Source organism: Amphibalanus amphitrite, unplaced genomic scaffold, assembly GCF_019059575.1.
Source record: "Amphibalanus amphitrite isolate SeventyFive unplaced genomic scaffold, NRLGWU_Aamphi_draft 001362F_arrow, whole genome shotgun sequence".
Classification (NCBI taxonomy): Eukaryota; Metazoa; Arthropoda; class Thecostraca; order Balanomorpha; family Balanidae; genus Amphibalanus; species Amphibalanus amphitrite.
The window spans coordinates 13,515-31,155 of NW_024882855.1; the positions used below are offsets into that span (position 1 = coordinate 13,515).

The window sequence follows — 17,641 nt, forward strand, 5'->3', positions numbered from 1 at the left end:
CAGGTCACTTCAATGACCCAGCCTCAAATCACTTTTCGCAAGTTTGTCACCGTGTCAAATCCAGGGTTGTGCTTGACTCATGAGTCGAGTCAGAGATTTGACTCAACTCTGACTCAGATGAGTCAGGTTTGAGTCGAGTCGGATAAAATGTTGAGCTGTTGAGTTGAGTCAGAGTTGAGTCAGACAAAAATATTAAGGTGTTGAGTTGAGTCAGAGTTGAGTCAGTAAAATAACTTTTGACATTGAGTTGAGTCAAAAACATTTAGGAACATGAGTCAGCTGACTCATCTTTCTAGAAACAATATATAAGCTTTTCATTCTCCCCCGCTTAACAACTTAGGCCTGGCCCTGCTGCCGGAATTTGATTTGTTCGCCCCCCCCCCCCCCCGCTCAACAACTTTTTTATCTGAGTCAATTTTGAGTCATCACACTTGACTCAACCAAAAATTTGAGTCAAGTTTGAGTCAACTCATATTTTCATTGAGCCGCTTGAGTCATGAGTCGAGTCAAGGGAAAAAATCAGCTCCTTGTTTGAGTCAGAGTTGAGTCAGGGCTTTCTGAAGTTGAATGATGAGTCGAGTCGGCAATTTTTTTTTTTTAGTCGAGCACAACCCTGGTCAAAGCTAAAGTAGATGACGGAAGCCTTTGAAAGTCGCAGGATGTAATTAGTAGAGACGTCAATCGGATACCAACTTTTTGGTATACCGATACCAAACCGATACCAACTTGGTATTTGGTATTTTAATCGTAATGTGTTTGGTATTTTGTTGGTATCATGAACCCTCACTAATGTATAAGAGGCTGAGAAATCGGTAAAAAGTTGGTATTTCCCTCATTTTCCCAAGTTGGTTTGGTTTCGGTATTTCCCCACGGTTTTGGTTGGTATTTGGTTTGGTATCGGTATTCCGATTTTCCGTAACTGACATCACTAGTAATTAGGCATATAGGTCACTGGTAGCTACAATTAGTATAAGTCGGAATTTCGATATCGATGACCTAAGGTCAGGTCAATTTCTCGACCTACCCATTATAAGTCAATGGGGGAAAAACAACTCCCTGTTTTCCACTAAAACGCATCAGAATGGTCCAATATACCATACATGACTTCATATACGATCAAGCTTGACTTATACCTTGAGGCCTGTTTACTGTTGGGCAGCTGTAAAGTCATGTGATGCCATCAAAGGTCACCAAAGTTTTTTTGCCAATAATTTCTTACAGGAAGGAGATACAGCCGCGCAGGCCGCAGATGGTCTCATGGTGTTCAGCTCTTAAAGGCGCATCGAATGATATACATTATACATGATGACCTCGAGGTTACGTGACCTGAGGTCAAGTCAACCTTTGACCTTGACCTTCGAGGTCAACATATATTTGAATCGATGTGGATTGACTGGAGGATCACGACACGATGGCATGCCATTAGTTTGTTCCTAGCTTGGCTACTTCGAAAGTAACTCGAGAAAAAAAACTCTTTATATCTAGCCCCATTTTGACTTTTTTGACCCCTGTGACGTCATCTTTGACCTGACCTGAAAATAACATCTAAAAGAATTGTAGACCTTGTCGTTGCGTACCCTATGCCGTTTACCGCTTATCACTATCTTGCTTCGTTCTCGATATTTCAGGGATTTCAGGGGGCGGTCATCCCCCCGTCGGTTTTAAGTTGAAGCGGGCCCCGTCGGTGCGTGGGTAAAGTCAAAGGTCTACATAGGTACTCAGTGACCTGACCTGACCAGAAAATGCGGTTAATGTCACAAGATCCATCTGAGAAGACAGTTTTGCCAACTTCCATCTATTCATCACTTGAAGCGCGTTACGAGCTCGCTTTCAATCCGTCAGAGGCGTTGGCACCAACCACCCCTTTCGGCCGGAGAGGGTTTATGGTTATGCAATGGTGAGCTTCGCAAGCTACATACCTACTGCGCGCGTCATATGCCACAGGCATGACGTGCTGGGAAAAGATATTGTGCCACGCTGCCCTGCTTTCGAAACGAGAGCCGGTTACAGCATAAACATGAGAAATTACGACGTAGATATGCGATGCAATCCCAATGGCATTGGCAATGCTCAAGAAAAATCAAAATAGTTAAATCATGGAAAATGAATAGGTACAATAATGACAAAGATGGCATTCACCCGAATGAACGTTATGACTTAACTTACCGTAGATAAAGAAAAAATGCAGAGTGCAGACTGCTTGCCTACAGACGCAGTTTTAAAGACAGAGAAAACATATGTTTAAAACATATAAGATGTAAAATGAACAGGGCTACAAAAATTGCTATCTCTGAATTTGTATGGTTATTTTTTTACTTTGAGCCCTAAAATTAAAGATATTTTTTTTTTAAATTATTCTCCAAAAATAAAAATAAAAACACTGGAAAAACAGAATATATGTTAGCGACCTATGGGTCTGCTATCGACATGCCAAATTGGAGCTCGGTAATCTATTTTTGGCAAGGTTTTGGCGAACAAAAATGCTCAAAATTGATGTTCTGTAATATCCAAATCCAATTTTTAGCCGTTATAGACAACTTGGAAAAAAAAAACGAAGACCACCATTATGTTCGCCGTGATAAGCTGCATCAAATGGGTTCTCTTTTTATGCAAAAATATGAATTTTGAAATTTGACCTTTTTGGACATTTTTACCTGACCTCCACCAAAAAGAAGCCTAAACCGTCCCTGATGGTTTTATAACCAACACCATCAGTGACGTTAACCTGACCTTCACATGAAATTGACTTCCACCATAATTCGTGGGACAATAATCGCTGACATATTTCTTATCATATCATGTCCGGAAGCCATGGCTAATGTAGGCTGACATAGACATACCTACGCCGAATCGCCATTCTGGCCCTACCTACATACATAGTACCAGTATAACGCCTTTTGGGGCGACTAACGGAGCGAGCGAGAGGGTGAGCCTTGCACGTGCGAAATTGCGAGGGGGTACCTCCAACTGAGTTGTGCACGGCACCCTACTAACCGGTCTCTAGCGATGTGCCAAATTTGAGCACAATCGGCCCAGCCGTTCTCGAGATCTGGAGGCGGCACCCTGCACGTGCGCACGTGCAAAATGGGTCCCAACTGACTTTTGCACGGCACCCTACTAACCGGTCCCTAACCATGTACCAAATTTGAGCGCCATCGGTCCAGCCGTTCTCGAGATCTGGAATCGACCCCTGCACGTGCGCACGTGCAGCAGCACCTCAACTCTGGCACATGGATAGGCATTGCATAGTGGGTGCCTACCTACATGCCAACTTTCAGCGCAATCGGCCAAGTAGTTACCGAGATATTGCAACAATTGCAAAAGTGACACCTCTTCGTTTTGCACGTGGCACGTGCATAAGGGGTCACCCACATGCATCGGGAATAGTCCAATACTTGGTAGAAGGAATGAAGCTACCCTACAAAAATTACCGCATGTAAATCGGTCAAGTGGTTGCTGAGATATAAGCCTCGCAAAAGCGTGACCACGGCCGGCCGGCCGGCCGGCCGGCCGGCCGCTCATACTCAGAAATTTCCGTTAATCTAAGGAAAGACTACGCTCGCTTCGCTCGCTCCGTAATAAAAACAGGTCACGGATCAAATGCCATTCGGGTCAAGGTCATGTAGCTTTCACGCTAGGTGCAAAAATTATCAAATAGAGCTGAAAGTTTCTTCGTCGCGATCCATCGCTTTGTACGAGTGTTATTCGCGAAAAAAAAAACTAGGGTGGGGTGGGGGTCAATCCAATGCCCGTTTCTTCAAGTTCAAGGGCTAATCTTTAATGGCGTGCGGAAACGATACGTTATAAATTGTTCCAAGCCGGTGACGTGCTTTTATATATATGTAAGCAGACCTAAGTTAGTGGGTGGGGGTGGGGGGGGGGGGGGAATAAATATGCCCCACAGTGATCGCATAATACGTTTTCCGAGCTCGTATCACGCTGCGCCATCAGCCTCCATCACCTCATAGTGCCTCTCGACTGGCGCGACCTGCTTCTGCATCCCTCATTGTGCAATACTTCGAATAATCACATAGCCAAGCACACAACATACAGCGACAGCGTCGATGGCACCATCACTCTGTGTTGGATTTTCCCAGCGGCGCACGACGTAAAGTTTGTTTACCCCGGGCTTCTGTGCCAGTCCTGCATCTCCCGATCAGGGGAGGGTGATCGGTATAAAATCGCCCAATGGCACACGGAGGGACATAGCGCCTCGAGCTTTCAGCGATCTCAGTCGTCGAAGTTGACTCTACATAAACCTCAGGTAAGACAATTGGATAATAAGATACGTGGTCCATCACGACTAAAAAAAAAAGCTGTATGGAGGAGGGTGGTAAGAAGCAAGTAGCAACGCTTGCCGGAGTTGTTAGCTTGGCTGCGATAGCCCGGTCCCCGACGGCCGCCCGCCTGCCCCGCTCCGCTCGGGACCGATCACTAGCCCTGGGGCGCTCCGTCGGTCACGTGACCGACCAAAGTCGGTGTCGGAATCGGGTGACCGCGTCCGGGTCAGCGGGAACCGAATAGCCGTCGGGGTCGTATCACAGAGTCTACCGGGGTACGTGCAAGCGGGTCATCCTTTACATTGTCATCTCAACGTTTTATTACTTTTAAGCCATGAGGGTCGGACCGTCAGCCACCAGAGGAGAACTCTCATAGTTAAGCTGGTATTATTTGTGGGTCTACTTTTTTGCCTTGTCCAGTGGAGGTGAGTGCACTACATTTTTTTTCGCCGGTTTCTGTACGCTTCTTTATAGAAAATCATAAGCCATTGCAAGCAATACACGCTCTCATACTCCAACCTAATCGCTAACTTGTAATCCCCGTAGCTAATTTGTACGTCTCTCTCCCACAGCCATGTTCCGCGCCGCCCTGCTGCTGCTGGCTGTCCTGGTCGCCGTGCTGGCGGTGGCCTGGGCTGACCCAGAGCCCGCCCCCGTCGACGAGAGCGTAGCAGTTTCCTACGTGGCCGATAACGTGGCGCACGGCTACGTCGCAGACAACGTGGCGCACGGCTACGTCGCTGAGAACGTCGCCCATGGCTACGCCCTGCCGTGAGCGGCCGCCGAATGCCGCTCCAGGTCACCATGGCCCGAGGAAAGGTTACCAGGTCAACGAGAGAGCCCACGCTGGACGCCTGGGTAAAACTGATCAGCGACTTCGGATTCAGACTCTCCTAGGGGTAGTTGCCAGAGGTTGAGCTCGATCTCTATTTTTTAGATTGGCTTAGAGAGTGGCAACTACGGTTTTACTTAGTGAAATGGCAGAATCGTTCGGATTCGATACACTGGATCATATTTTGGAGACTACTGAAAGGAATGCACTTGCTCTGAAAATTAACAGCGATTATCTATGGGCTCAGCCGCTGCACCCATCCTTTTAGTGCTGTGTTTTGGTGGCATGAATAAAAGGCAGTGAAACTCTGCATTGTGTTGAGAGAAAAAAAACACGATTTCAAAAATGACCCCCCCCCCCCCAAAGAAATATGCCACAACCAGAGTATTTCGAGTGTTTGGGCGCGTGTGGGGGAGGGGGGAAGGCGACAAACGAGCGAACGCAAGAATGAGAACAGCGTGTCTGGCAGGGCGAAGCCGGACCACCAATTGAGTTGTAGAGTTGTGCGGGGCAGTGTACTGACCGGTCCCTCGGGATGTACCAAATTTTAGCACAATATGCCCAGCCGTTCCAGAGATGTGGAAACTGCCTCCTGCACGTCCACACGCTCTGTAGCGCCACAACTGTGACACATGGAAATGCACTGGCAAATAGGTGCATACCGATAGCTATGTTTAGGCACAATCGGCCCTATGATTAGTTATTATCATGGGGAAAAGATGAAACTATTCTGCACGTAATCACCCACATTCATCAGGAATGGTTCAATACCTTTTAGAAGAGATGAAGATGCTTCACAACAAAAGACCGCAGGTCAATCGGCACAGTGGTTGCTGAGATATAAGCCTCTCACAGGCCTAGCCACGACCGGCCGCTCATACTCAAATATTCCGTAAATATACGAGAGCACGCCTCACGCTCGCTCGTAACAAGCACTCTACTACGGGGGCAACTAAGTGAGATAAATCGTAATGATAAAAAAATAGATTAAGGGATATATTATGATCAGCCATCAGGGTTTAGATTGCATAAAAGACCAATAATAAATAAAGACCAGTAAAGATTACCGGGTTCCGTAACCGAAATCCCGTTTCGCCAACACTTGTCCAACTCTCCACAAACGCAGTGATCGAATCATATCCAAGAATGCATTTGTAGCCGATTCCGCCAATAATCCTTCCACCAAAGCAGCACACGAGCAACAGCATAGCACCGCGCGCATGGCCGCCTCACTGTGATCTGGTTTGGGCACACTCACTCGCCGCGTCCGGGCGCTTGGCGCTTGCTGGAGCCCTCTGGACGGTTCGTGGCCGTCTCGCCTACTTCTGGATCACGGGTTTGACGGTGACTCCGCGCCGGATCTCACCCCAGCCGATCAGTCTGTAACGGGATGGGTGGTCAGCGGTCGTCCACAGGTGATGACAGACAAGTATTAATCCACGAGCCGCTGGGGGGGGGGGAGGGCATAAAGTTGCCCCCGGGTTCCGGACGAAAAGTCAAATGGTAAAAGGTAAAAGGATGATTAGTCAACAGACATTACGTCAAAAGCAAGAAGTCAAAAATCTTAAAAGTCAACAGGTAAAAGGTCAACAAAGAGGAAAGTCAAAAGGCAAAAAGTCAAAAAGGATCAAACGTCAAAAGATAAAAAGTGAAATTGCCAAAAAGTCAATGAACAAAAAGTCAACTAGCATAGAAGTCAAAAGACAAAAAGTCAAATGGACATTAGGTCAAAACACAAAAAGTAAAAACGGCAAAAAGTCAAATTGCCAAAAAGTAAAAAGGACAAAAGTCGAAAGACAAAAAGTGAACAGGACATAAAGTCAAAATAAAAAACAAAAGGACAGAAAGTCAAAAGGACAAAAAGTCAAAAAACAACAAGTCAACCGGGCATGAAGTCAAAATAAAAAGTCAAAAGGTCAAAAAGTCAAAAAGACATAAAGTCAAAGTCCAAAAAGTCAAAAGGACAAAAAATCAAAGGGACAAAAAAAACTCAAAAGGACAAAAAGTGAAGAGGACAAAGGTCAAAAGACGAAAAGTCAACAGGACATAAAGTCAAACTACGAAAAAATCCAAAGAAAAAAAGCCAAAATCCAAAAACTCAAAAGGACAAGTCAAAGAGACAAAGTCAATGACACCTGGATCATCAGTCATTACATACATGAGATAACATTTACAAACAGCTGTACGTACACAATTAAGCAGGATGCTGCACAATATAACCTGCATCATTGGACATTGAAGCGAGACTGCCTCCATTGCGCGACTGATGGGGATTCCCATGGCCCGCAACCGCGACTCAGCTGGTCACACAGGCATGCTTGGCTGAAATCTGACACACATCCGTTGACACTTACGTGCTAGGTGGGAGCTCGCTCGCATCGTAAGGTTGTCATGAGGCAGCGTTACATGATCCTTCGAGATAACTGGCTGTTCCAGGCGCAGTTTACTGGAATTATTTCAACAAATATAGTAACCCGGAATGTTATCGATACGAAAAGTTTGCTTGTTCAAATTTCCTATATTGTGTAGGGAGACGTTTCTCATCAATTGATTCCGTCACGGGTTCTATTGGCGATTTCACACTTTTATTATAGTTCAAGCGTATTGTATGGTAGAATTGGTACAATAGTAAAGCGCGTCATTTCTTTTAGATAGGTGGAAGTTGGAACGAGAGGCAATTGTGTGATTGTCGGATTGTCCTGCCTTGAAAGGAACGCTCATATCAGCATCAACAGACAACAACCTGTTAATATTCACGGACTGCATACAATAAACCAGCGCCCCGTAGGGGGTTGGGCCGAAACGGCCCCCCCTGTCCTTTTCGGTCGATATCTCCTAAACGGCTGGAGATATCGCCACCAAACTTTCAGGACTCCTCCGGGCATCAATTTTACACATTGTGACCAAAAGTTTATCCAGAGGCTATGATAGGTTGGCCACAAATGACGTCAGAATGACGTCATGTTCTGTCATTTTTGACCGAAAAAAGACCTTCGCGATAGGACCTGTCAGGCCTACAGCTTTGAAGACACAGAAAAATGATCAGACATAAAAGGTGTAGAATTAACAGGGCTACAAAACTGCTATCTCGGAATTTTGAAATTTTTGAGTTTTGACCCCCAAAAATCAAAAAAACATTTTTTTTATATATATTAGCCAAAAAATCCAAAAAGCTTTTTTTGAGTTTCGAAAAAAAACGGAATATATGTGATAGTGCCTACCGTCTTCTATCTACATACCAAATTTCAGATCGATACCTTGTTTTTTGGCTAAGTTATAGCGAAAAAACTGTTCAAAAATGATGACGTCAAATTTTCAAACTCAATTTTTGGCACTTCTAGACCTCGTAGAGCAAAACAAAGACCACCATTAGACTCCCCGTGACGAGCTGCATCGAATCGATACCCATTTTATGCAAAATATCAACTTTGAAATTTGACCTAATTTGACCTGACCTTGACCTGACTTTCACCAAAACGTGACCTAGGCTGGCCCCAAAGGCTGCCTAACCCACATAATCGCATTTGCCATGTAAAATGGACCATAAAACATTATCACACGACACTTTCATATTGTGACCCCGGTGACCTGACCTCGCTGTGACCTGACCTGGTATCAGTGACCTCAGATAGCAAAGTATGTGTTCGACGAACAATGTACTATCGATAGTTTTCAATAAATTACCAATCTACTCGATTTCACAACACATTTCTTGAAATGCCTTTGAACGGTGAAAATCTGACCTTTGACCTGACCTGTGACGTCATCGGTTTGACCTAGGTCAGTGAAATTTGGTCCCAAGGTAGTTCCCGGGTGGGGCTATCGAACGCCGTTTGGATTTTGAAAATCGGCCGGTAACTTTCCGAGATCTTAGGGAGGGGGACGAAACGGCCCCCCCCCCCCCTACGGGTGGTAGGGTCCGCCGGTAGCCCTACGGGGCGCGGGTTAAGGTGACCAATTTTCATCGAAAGGTACGGACTGCATCCAATTAAGGTGACCAATTTTCATCGAAATGTATGCATACTGTATAGGTCAATTAACCCTCGCCCGCACATGGGGGGGGGGGGTGGTTGCCACCCCCCAGGTAGTCTTTCTGCTCTGCACTCAACATTTTTAGAGCTAGAAGGCTGATTTTTCGTATAGCTGCTCCTCTATCCTTTCTTGATGTCCACTGAAAATGTCAAGTTTCTGTGATTTTTGGTTTCGGAGATATGACCTTGTTTTTCAGGTCATGTCATGACCCAAATGGCCAATTCTCAACATCTTGCGTTTGCCATTGGCCTTGTGAGCTTTTGACACCCTGATTTCGGCCTTTTTTGCCAGTCTTACCTCTCACTTATCATGGAACATGTTGTTCGACGATGTATAGGGGTCAAGGTCAGGGTCAAGGTCAACCTAGGTCATCTAAGATAATTGCGTTTTAGGCAAGCCGAATTTACTTTTTGTGAAGTTTTTTTACTGCATTTTTGGTAAAAGCTTCTCAAATCATGATTTCATGTAATATGGACCCAAAAACAATCGGTACACACATCAGTATACACACAGACACACACAGACATACAAACACATGTACATAATTGACCTTGACCTAACTTGACCTGAAATGACCTCAGCAGCAAAATTCTGGTCGGGTAGTGTGACAAAGAGGTTCTAGCTGGCTTGGCACCAGAAAACGGCATCGTCATCGGTACAGCGCTTGATATCCAACGGTGACCCAAAACAGCAACATTTTTTAGTTTGACCTGACCTGGAAAGTCAATGACTGACCTGAGAAGGTAAAACTGGGTATCATTGGATTCGTCTCTTCCCAAAGAATCTTTTTGGTCGTTACCGCTAAGCTCTATCTCCAACAGGAACGAAATGGCGCGGGGGGGGGGGGTGTGGCAACCACCCCCCCCCCCCCCACCATGTGCGTTCTAGGATGGGAAAATGGCATGTGCGGGCGAGGGGTTATCGAGATGCGATTGCTAAAAACACAATCATTTAGGACCTTGGAGCTGTGACGTCCAAAGAGAGGTGACAAGTATAGCGCATTGTGGCCACCAGTTACTGTCCCCTCTCCTTCATCTTCGCCTCCGCCCTACCTACGTCTCCTTATCGGAACTGCCCCCCCCCCCCCCCCGCCACTAGCAGGCACAGTACGCCAACTTTATATATATAAGTTCACATTCCCAATATACTTTTTAAAGCAAAGTAAAAATAGGTAGGAGAGTTCTTATCGGTAGTGTCGGGGCACGCACAGGGACGCGCCGAGACGCGCTATGCGGTGCAGCCGGCGCCCAGCGGGCGGCGGCCGGGGATCATGTGGCCCGGCGCGTGTCAGTCGCCGACCGGAGACGCGGGCTGCGGCGTACTTGTACCGACTTAGTTAACGACTGCTAGGGCTGTTCACGACGTCGGTTTATGTGGTTTACATAAACTGCCCTCGGGGCACGTCCCCGGCTGTGACGTCACACGGCGTTTACGTTTACGAAACACAAGTGTTTACTTAAACAGTGACAACTAATAAGCAGTTGAGACGATACTGTAAAAGGTGCAAAGAAAAGATAATTTGATGGGAATATGTCTCATATCATGACATATTGCAAGAATAAGGACAGTTTTCACCACAAAATACCCACGACGCTGGACGCTGGTTATCAGAGAACGATGCTCAAAATAGGTCTTAATTACAATGAAATTACAATGAAACAAACCTGCCATTCCAGGTCCTCTGCAACCCATGCAGGGTTATTTTGAAACTCATGTATTCACCTACCAGCCCCTGAACTGTCCGAATTCAGATTTCCACTCACAACTCGCCTCACAAGTTCGCCGCACATCGCCATCATTGTCACATAAACGCGTTTACGCGCCATGTTGATGCTTTGAGGCATCAACCGCATAAACGGTTTACGGCGGAGGTCTGACGTCATTGACGAGATGTGACGTCAGGATCAGGTCGACGCTGATTGGTCGTTCAAAAAATAAACATGTTTACGGTTTATTAAACGGGATAAACCGACGTCGTGAACAGCCCTGCTGTTAAAGACTACTTTTTGCTGTTAACTACATTTTGCGCATCAACTTTTCGCGCACCTATTAACTATTTGCTTGTTGACTTTTAGCGTGTTGACTTTTGAGCATGTTGACTTTTAGCGTGTTGACTTTTAGCATGTTGACCTTTCGCGTGTTGACTTTTAGGCGTGTTGACTTTTAGCGTCTTGACTTTTTGCGTGTTGACTTTTAGCGTGTTGACTTTTAGCGCGTTGACTTTTAGCGCGTTGACTTTTTGACATGTCGGCTTTTTGTCTATTTGACATTATGTCATTTGACTTCTTGCGTGTTGACTTTTAGCTTGTTGACTTCTGGCGTGTTGACTTTTTGGCAGGTTGACTTTTTGTTCATTTGACATTTTGTCCTTTGACTTCTTGCGATGTTGACTTTCTGTCTGTTGACTTAATGTCCTTTGACTTTTTATCCGTTTACTTTTAACGTTTTGACTTTTCATCCGGGAATCGTTGCCCCCCCCCCTTTACGTTTTGTGAAATATATCTGAACCTGATGAGCTACGAACGTGATAAACTTGGCTTAGCTTCAAATGAATACCTAGGCAATGTTTGAGGAAAGTTTGGTGGTTGTAGCACCTACGATGACGTCACAGTGACGTCATAAAGTTTGTCGTTTTCCTATATGGACCGTTTCTGATGACTCTGAGCATAAAACTCAACTGTAAATGAACTAGGCAGCACCTGCTGTCACCCTAAAACATCTATCTACACTTCCATCTAGTTTCTGACCAATAATCGACCCTTTATATTCGGTCCCAAATATCTGATGTATCGTGAGGAATATGAGAGTCGCAAATCTATAATTTCACTTATGACGTCACTGTGACGTCATTTCAAATGGGATCGACACCAAATTTAGACACAACCTTGGCTAGTTATTCAGGAAGATGTGTGCAAAGTTTCGCTTCTCTATCTCTTCGCGTTGCGACGATATCGTCGCAGAAGTAAAGGGGGGGGACTATATGCCCCCCCCCCCCCCCCAGCGGCCGGTGGGTGGCGCGGAGGCCCAGCGGCCGCCGGGTTAAAGGACAAAGGATCTACCAGCGACGTCTGGCTTTTTGAAACAGCAGATTCCGACTATGATGTCGCTACGAATCGAGCACAAAGGCATGGGTGAGCTGCAATGTCATGATTCAGCTAGGTTATCCATGCAGTGTGCTGAATAAATACAAAACGAATGTAAAACTCCAAATGTTAAAGCGAAAAGCACCCGCCAATACTTGGCCGTAAAATCCTCATCAGACCCAACACCGAACATACCGCCAGTGTTTCTCGACGCGGCGAGAGAGGGCGATCTTCTCCCCGACCTCGGTACAGACGGGGGAGGTCAGCGAAATCTTGGCCAGATCAGCCTTGATGGCCAGCACGCGGCACCCGGTGGACAGGGAGCCGATGTTCACCATCAGCACTTCGTTCTTGGTCAGCTTCTGGACCTGTGGCGGGGAACACGACATCGCTTAGACGCATTACTGTCAGTCACACTTATAGCACTTACATCGGCAGTGCGTGTTCTAAAAAGCAGACAAGGTTATCATAATATTGAGATATAAGCATCAGCTCTCGTCCATGAGGTAAATGAACGAATAGAAGATTGAAGTAACGAGCCTTCCGCACACGTAAATCAAGTCTCTTATACAGTCATGCATTCCTTCATACAGTTCTTTAGATGGTGGCTTTGGCGCCGCCCGCTGCCGGCCACTACTGCTTACCCTGGCTCCCTTCTTGTCGCCCTCCGTGCGGACGCCGAGCAGCCGGCGAAGCAGGAAGAGCGAGATCTCGAGCTCGGTGAAAATGTCGGGCAGCGCTCCGACGGCGCCCAGCACGTGGCCCACCATACGGTCGGCGCGACACAGCGTCGGGTCGATCTTGGTGCCCACACCTACGGCAAGGAGGGCCGGTCAGAGGTGACGTGTCATTAAAAATTGAAGTGACGAGTCATTCAAGTGTGAGGACCGGTGTGTGCAAGAGGAGCATGCAACATCTCAAGCGTACACTTCAGGACACATGGCTTAGTACTTATGTAAAAAATCGCCACCTGATACTACACATCTCGATATCCCGGATTTAAGAGTTCAAATACCACGGAATCGTGACACCTCTCGGTGTCTCACGTTTCGGAGCTCAGAGTTAAGCCGGGCTTGTGGGTTTCGTACCGATCAGTCCTCCGGGCACAGCGAACTGCAGGTCGTTCTGCTCGGCGAACAGTGATAGGATGCGCGAGAAGATGGGTCGACAGCTGAGCTTGCCGTCCTGGGTCTTCTCCACGATACCGGGCCGCACCTCAATCTCCTGCCCCACCTGCCGACAAAACGAGGTGGCGCGGTTTGGGTGAATGGCTTGCTTACCAATTACTTACCAGTCAGCAAACAGCCGCGTTACATGCATTCTTTCGCTTCTTGTGCACCATGATAAATATACGGTTATTCCATCATTTCCCGGAGTACAACATTAACACTTGGTACTCTCCCCCGTCGGTCACCGTAAAATGTCCTCTCTAGGCCACCAATCAGCACCTATCCCCCCTCCTGATCTCTAAGCCCCCTTCTCGCACTAATTACGATCAGCAAACCACGATCCATTCCTACCAATATCTTCTATCAAGACACGTAAATGTCTCTTCCCTACAGTATTCCCTGCCAAACAAAAATGCGCCACGGTCTACCAACGTCCACCCTCCTACCACTTTCTAATCCCGATCGGGTCTAATACTTCTCCCCTCTCCCTCCCTCCTTCCAAGCCGTACCTTCAGCACACCACGCAGGATCGAACCGCCAGCCACGCCACCCTTAAGGTCATCCACCTCGCAGCCGGGCTTGTTGACGTCGAACGAGCGGATGACGATGAGCCGCGGGGCCGAGAGGAAGTCGCGCTGCGGCACCGGGATCTTCTTCACGATGTACTCGCAAATGACCTCGATGTTGTACTTGAGCTGCGCCGAAATGGGGATCACCGGCGCACTCTCAGCCACTGTGCCTGCGGAGAGGAGCGGTGGTAAATGAGACAGGTCAGTGGGCGTGTAACGGACATGGAATAACTTTCATAGGACGAAAACCAACCAAATGGAGTCTCCATGTATTTGGGAAAAATGATACGTACTTTCCAATCAAACATTTATTAATTCGTGACATATCGTAGCTGACATACATAGCTGTATCATATATATATCATATATATATCATATATATATCATATATAGCTGTATCATAGCTGTCAGTCATTCCGTAGAAAAAATCATCTTCTTCAGAACATTCGCACTATCCGATCCATCGAGCCGCGCCACCTACCCTGGACGAACTTGAGGATCTGTTCGTACTGCTCCTTGGCCTGGGTCTCCTTGACGAGGTCGATCTTGTTCTGCAGGATGAGGATGTGCCGCAGCTTCATGATCTCGATGGCGGCCAGGTGCTCGGACGTCTGTGGCTGCGGACACGGCTCGTTGCCCGCTGTGGAGACGGAGCAGCAGGGTGAGAAAAGAGACGCGACTTAGGGCAGGTAAGACCACAAAAATTCGAATGAAACATCGCATCAAACAATAACACAAAAGGTGACGAGCCATTGTCGATGCTAAACTGTGAAATTGTAATCGCGCCCTGCGGTATAAATCAATGTGGGAATCACACCAAACAGCTTCCGTTCCAGCACAGCACAGGGGACTGAGACGCTGTCCGCATTATCGGTGGACTGGCGATAGGCACTGACCGACGAGCAGGAAGGCGGCGTCCATGACTGCCGCTCCGTTCAGCATGGTGGCCATGAGAATGTCGTGACCGGGGCAGTCGACGAACGACACGTGCCGGGTCAGACGGAAACTGGAGACAGAGTGAATTCACAGTCAAGGCTAAGCAAGAGATCGTTCACCATAAGCTACTGGCGTTGCATATAGCTTTCGTAAAAGAGCACGACCTTAATCATATGGTCAGACATTTAAATGTGTTGCCAAATGACATCAGATTCTCCATAACAATGTGTTTCTGAGACTATCAAGGCATGTTTGACATGACTAGATCTACATAGTGTGGAGCCAATTGCATTTGAGCCACTCACTGTCCGTTGCAGGACTGCCTGCTGCAGACGAAGCTGTCCTCCTTAGAAGAGCCGGCAGCAATGTAGCACGTTGGTCGTGGACACTTCTCGTTGTCACATTTGAACACCTTGGCATTTGCATAACCTAGCACAATACCGATGAGTTAGATTTTGATGACTGACGAGACATTAGACAAAAAAAAAAGTTAACAGGGACATATTCCACAAAGAGCGTGAAAGCACACGTTCTACAATGCATAATATAAAATTCCTGACAGCATCAATGTGAGTCTAAACGCATTTGGCGAGGTACTCACGTAGGTACAACAACTTAAACCAAAAACTAATTTCATTTACAACTCGCTAGAGATTTTAGTGGCTTGCCGAATCAACACAGATCCCCAATAAAAGATTGGGAAGCCGTCACCGAAACACGACCTCTTACTAAGTGCCCAGTCAGTTCTCGACATCCTTCTTAGTTGGACGGTTAATGCCGTGGTTAGCGAACTTACCTAGCTTGATGGTAATGTTGCGCACCAATTCGTTTTTGAAGCGGACAGTCTGTACGCCGGACAAAGCCTTGACGATGGTCGACTTTCCGTGCGCCACATGGCCAATAGTTCCTGAGAAGAGAGAATGGGTCATACTGTTGAATCGTTGTTTTTACTCTAGGTACTGACTTCAGAGGACAAAATGAAAATAGGAACAAAATGAAAATAGGAACAAAATAATATCTTAACTAATAAAAAAAGACTATTGCATCAAAACAACCATATACATATTACATATGTGATACTTACCTACGTTGATTGTGGCTTGCCTACTGATAACCTCTGGCGAAAGCGGATGCAGCTTCTCAATGTCCTGAAAAAGAAAACAAAACAAAATTGCACTGCTGACTGTCACCGTTGTACTGCATCTCCTCTCTGTATTCATGTGACTAGAACAGCCCAGACAAAAATGATGACAAGCGGCAGTTAGCAGCTATGACCTTGAAATGCTTAACCCATGCCCCTCTGAGGCTCCTGGATTTCTAAGCCTTGCTCGGGGAGGGGTGCTTGAACTAACCTAACCTAACCTGACCTAACCTTACCTGACCAAGGATGTTTGGCTACTGCCAAAAATGAGAGGTCTATAAAAATGTCACTTACAAGTTTAATTGTATAATTACATTTCAAAACAGAAGTTAGTCGCCTGCTGTTATCTCCTGGCTTCTGATTGATTGAATCCGTACGGTCTGTGCGGTTGAATGGGAGGCCAAGAAACGTCATGAATGAACTTCTCCATTTGGGAGAACCTGCAGTATACTAACATAAAAAGGTGACCAAACAAATTGTTGACAACAGACTGTGCGGCAGCTCAGCTAACACTGTGTTGAAATTACGATTAGTTAGCTTGGGCCAAAAATTGCTGAGAGATTAACTATATAATTGATCTTTTTATCAATAGTGAGTTTCTTTAAAGAATACTGTCTATATTATATAAATTGGGTAACTAATGTCTGAGCAGCGAGCATTCCGTAATGTGATAAAAATTTGTTAACAAACCTTTATTCATTTTTAGCATGTTTTCAATAACCAACAAGGCAAGATAAGATGAGGTTAAAGTTCAGTGAGATGAAAGATGCTTCGGTACCCATTATTCACTATCAACATTGATATACCTTGACCTGCCTACCTGCACCAGCATCTCAAATGTCAATCACAATGTCAATAGGTACATTTCAGAAATGACTTTCGGGTCGTTTGAGACCAGTCAAAAGCTCATCTGAAGCATCGTTCATCTGATGCTTCCCCACTATATCGTCATGCAGTGCATTTGTTTTGTGAGAATATCACTGTTGTTCGTAATAAATGCCGGACTATCAAAAAAAAAAAACATTTCAGAAATGACACACAGCAGAATATGGTGACAGCAAGTGCATTTTATTTATCAAATCAATTCGATTAATGTGCATCTTTTGACTAAAAAGCCTATAAATAATGAATCAACATCTGGACAAAATTTCATCATCTTTTCAACCTCGCTCAGCTCTGCTTTTTTTGACATCACAATTCGATAAACCAGTTTCACTTACCAAATCAACTAAACTTTGTTTTGCTAGATGAGGCTGGCCTGACATTTTTATTCTTGTGTGTCAATAACTGTGAATATAAAATATTACTATCACCGGCGATAAATCGCGGGGCGGCACACGACGCGACACGAGGCAAATGTCTTTTCACAGATCAAGGTATTTGTTATTCAAAACATACCATAAACTCGCAAACGAGAAAGACGTCATAAGATCGTGGCGTCTTCAGCAGCCAAATTGCGTCATTGGAATGTGCCGGAATGCACGGAATGCGTTGCTGCGCTGCTGTCAGCTGTGGCACGGTTATGCTGTCCATATCCAAGGCCCTTAAACACACCCATATCCTTGGACGGTTACATAGCCTTGGTAGCTGGTATCTGCC

At 46.0% G+C, this 17,641-nt stretch overlaps 1 protein-coding gene and 1 long non-coding RNA gene across 2 annotated transcripts; one reads left to right on the plus strand and one right to left on the minus strand.

Moving 5' to 3' along the window:
- Positions 1 to 4,072: 4,072 nt before the first annotated feature.
- LOC122372456 lies at positions 4,073 to 5,420 on the plus strand. Its single transcript, XR_006254878.1, has 2 exons — positions 4,073 to 4,264; positions 4,853 to 5,420. It is a non-coding gene; the product is annotated as an uncharacterized LOC122372456 (long non-coding RNA).
- Positions 5,421 to 6,241: 821 nt separating this feature from the next.
- LOC122372455 (eukaryotic translation initiation factor 2 subunit 3, Y-linked-like) lies at positions 6,242 to 17,431 on the minus strand. The gene is made up of 11 exons (XM_043349627.1): positions 17,263 to 17,431; positions 15,986 to 16,049; positions 15,698 to 15,808; positions 15,207 to 15,330; positions 14,862 to 14,971; positions 14,447 to 14,605; positions 13,906 to 14,135; positions 13,316 to 13,460; positions 12,872 to 13,041; positions 12,423 to 12,595; positions 6,242 to 6,492 (listed from the first exon to the last, which is right to left on the minus strand). Exons 1-11 carry the CDS (start codon positions 17,305 to 17,307, stop codon positions 6,432 to 6,434), a joined length of 1,392 nt encoding a protein of 463 aa, XP_043205562.1. The 5' UTR covers positions 17,308 to 17,431; the 3' UTR covers positions 6,242 to 6,431.
- Positions 17,432 to 17,641: the final 210 nt, after the last annotated feature.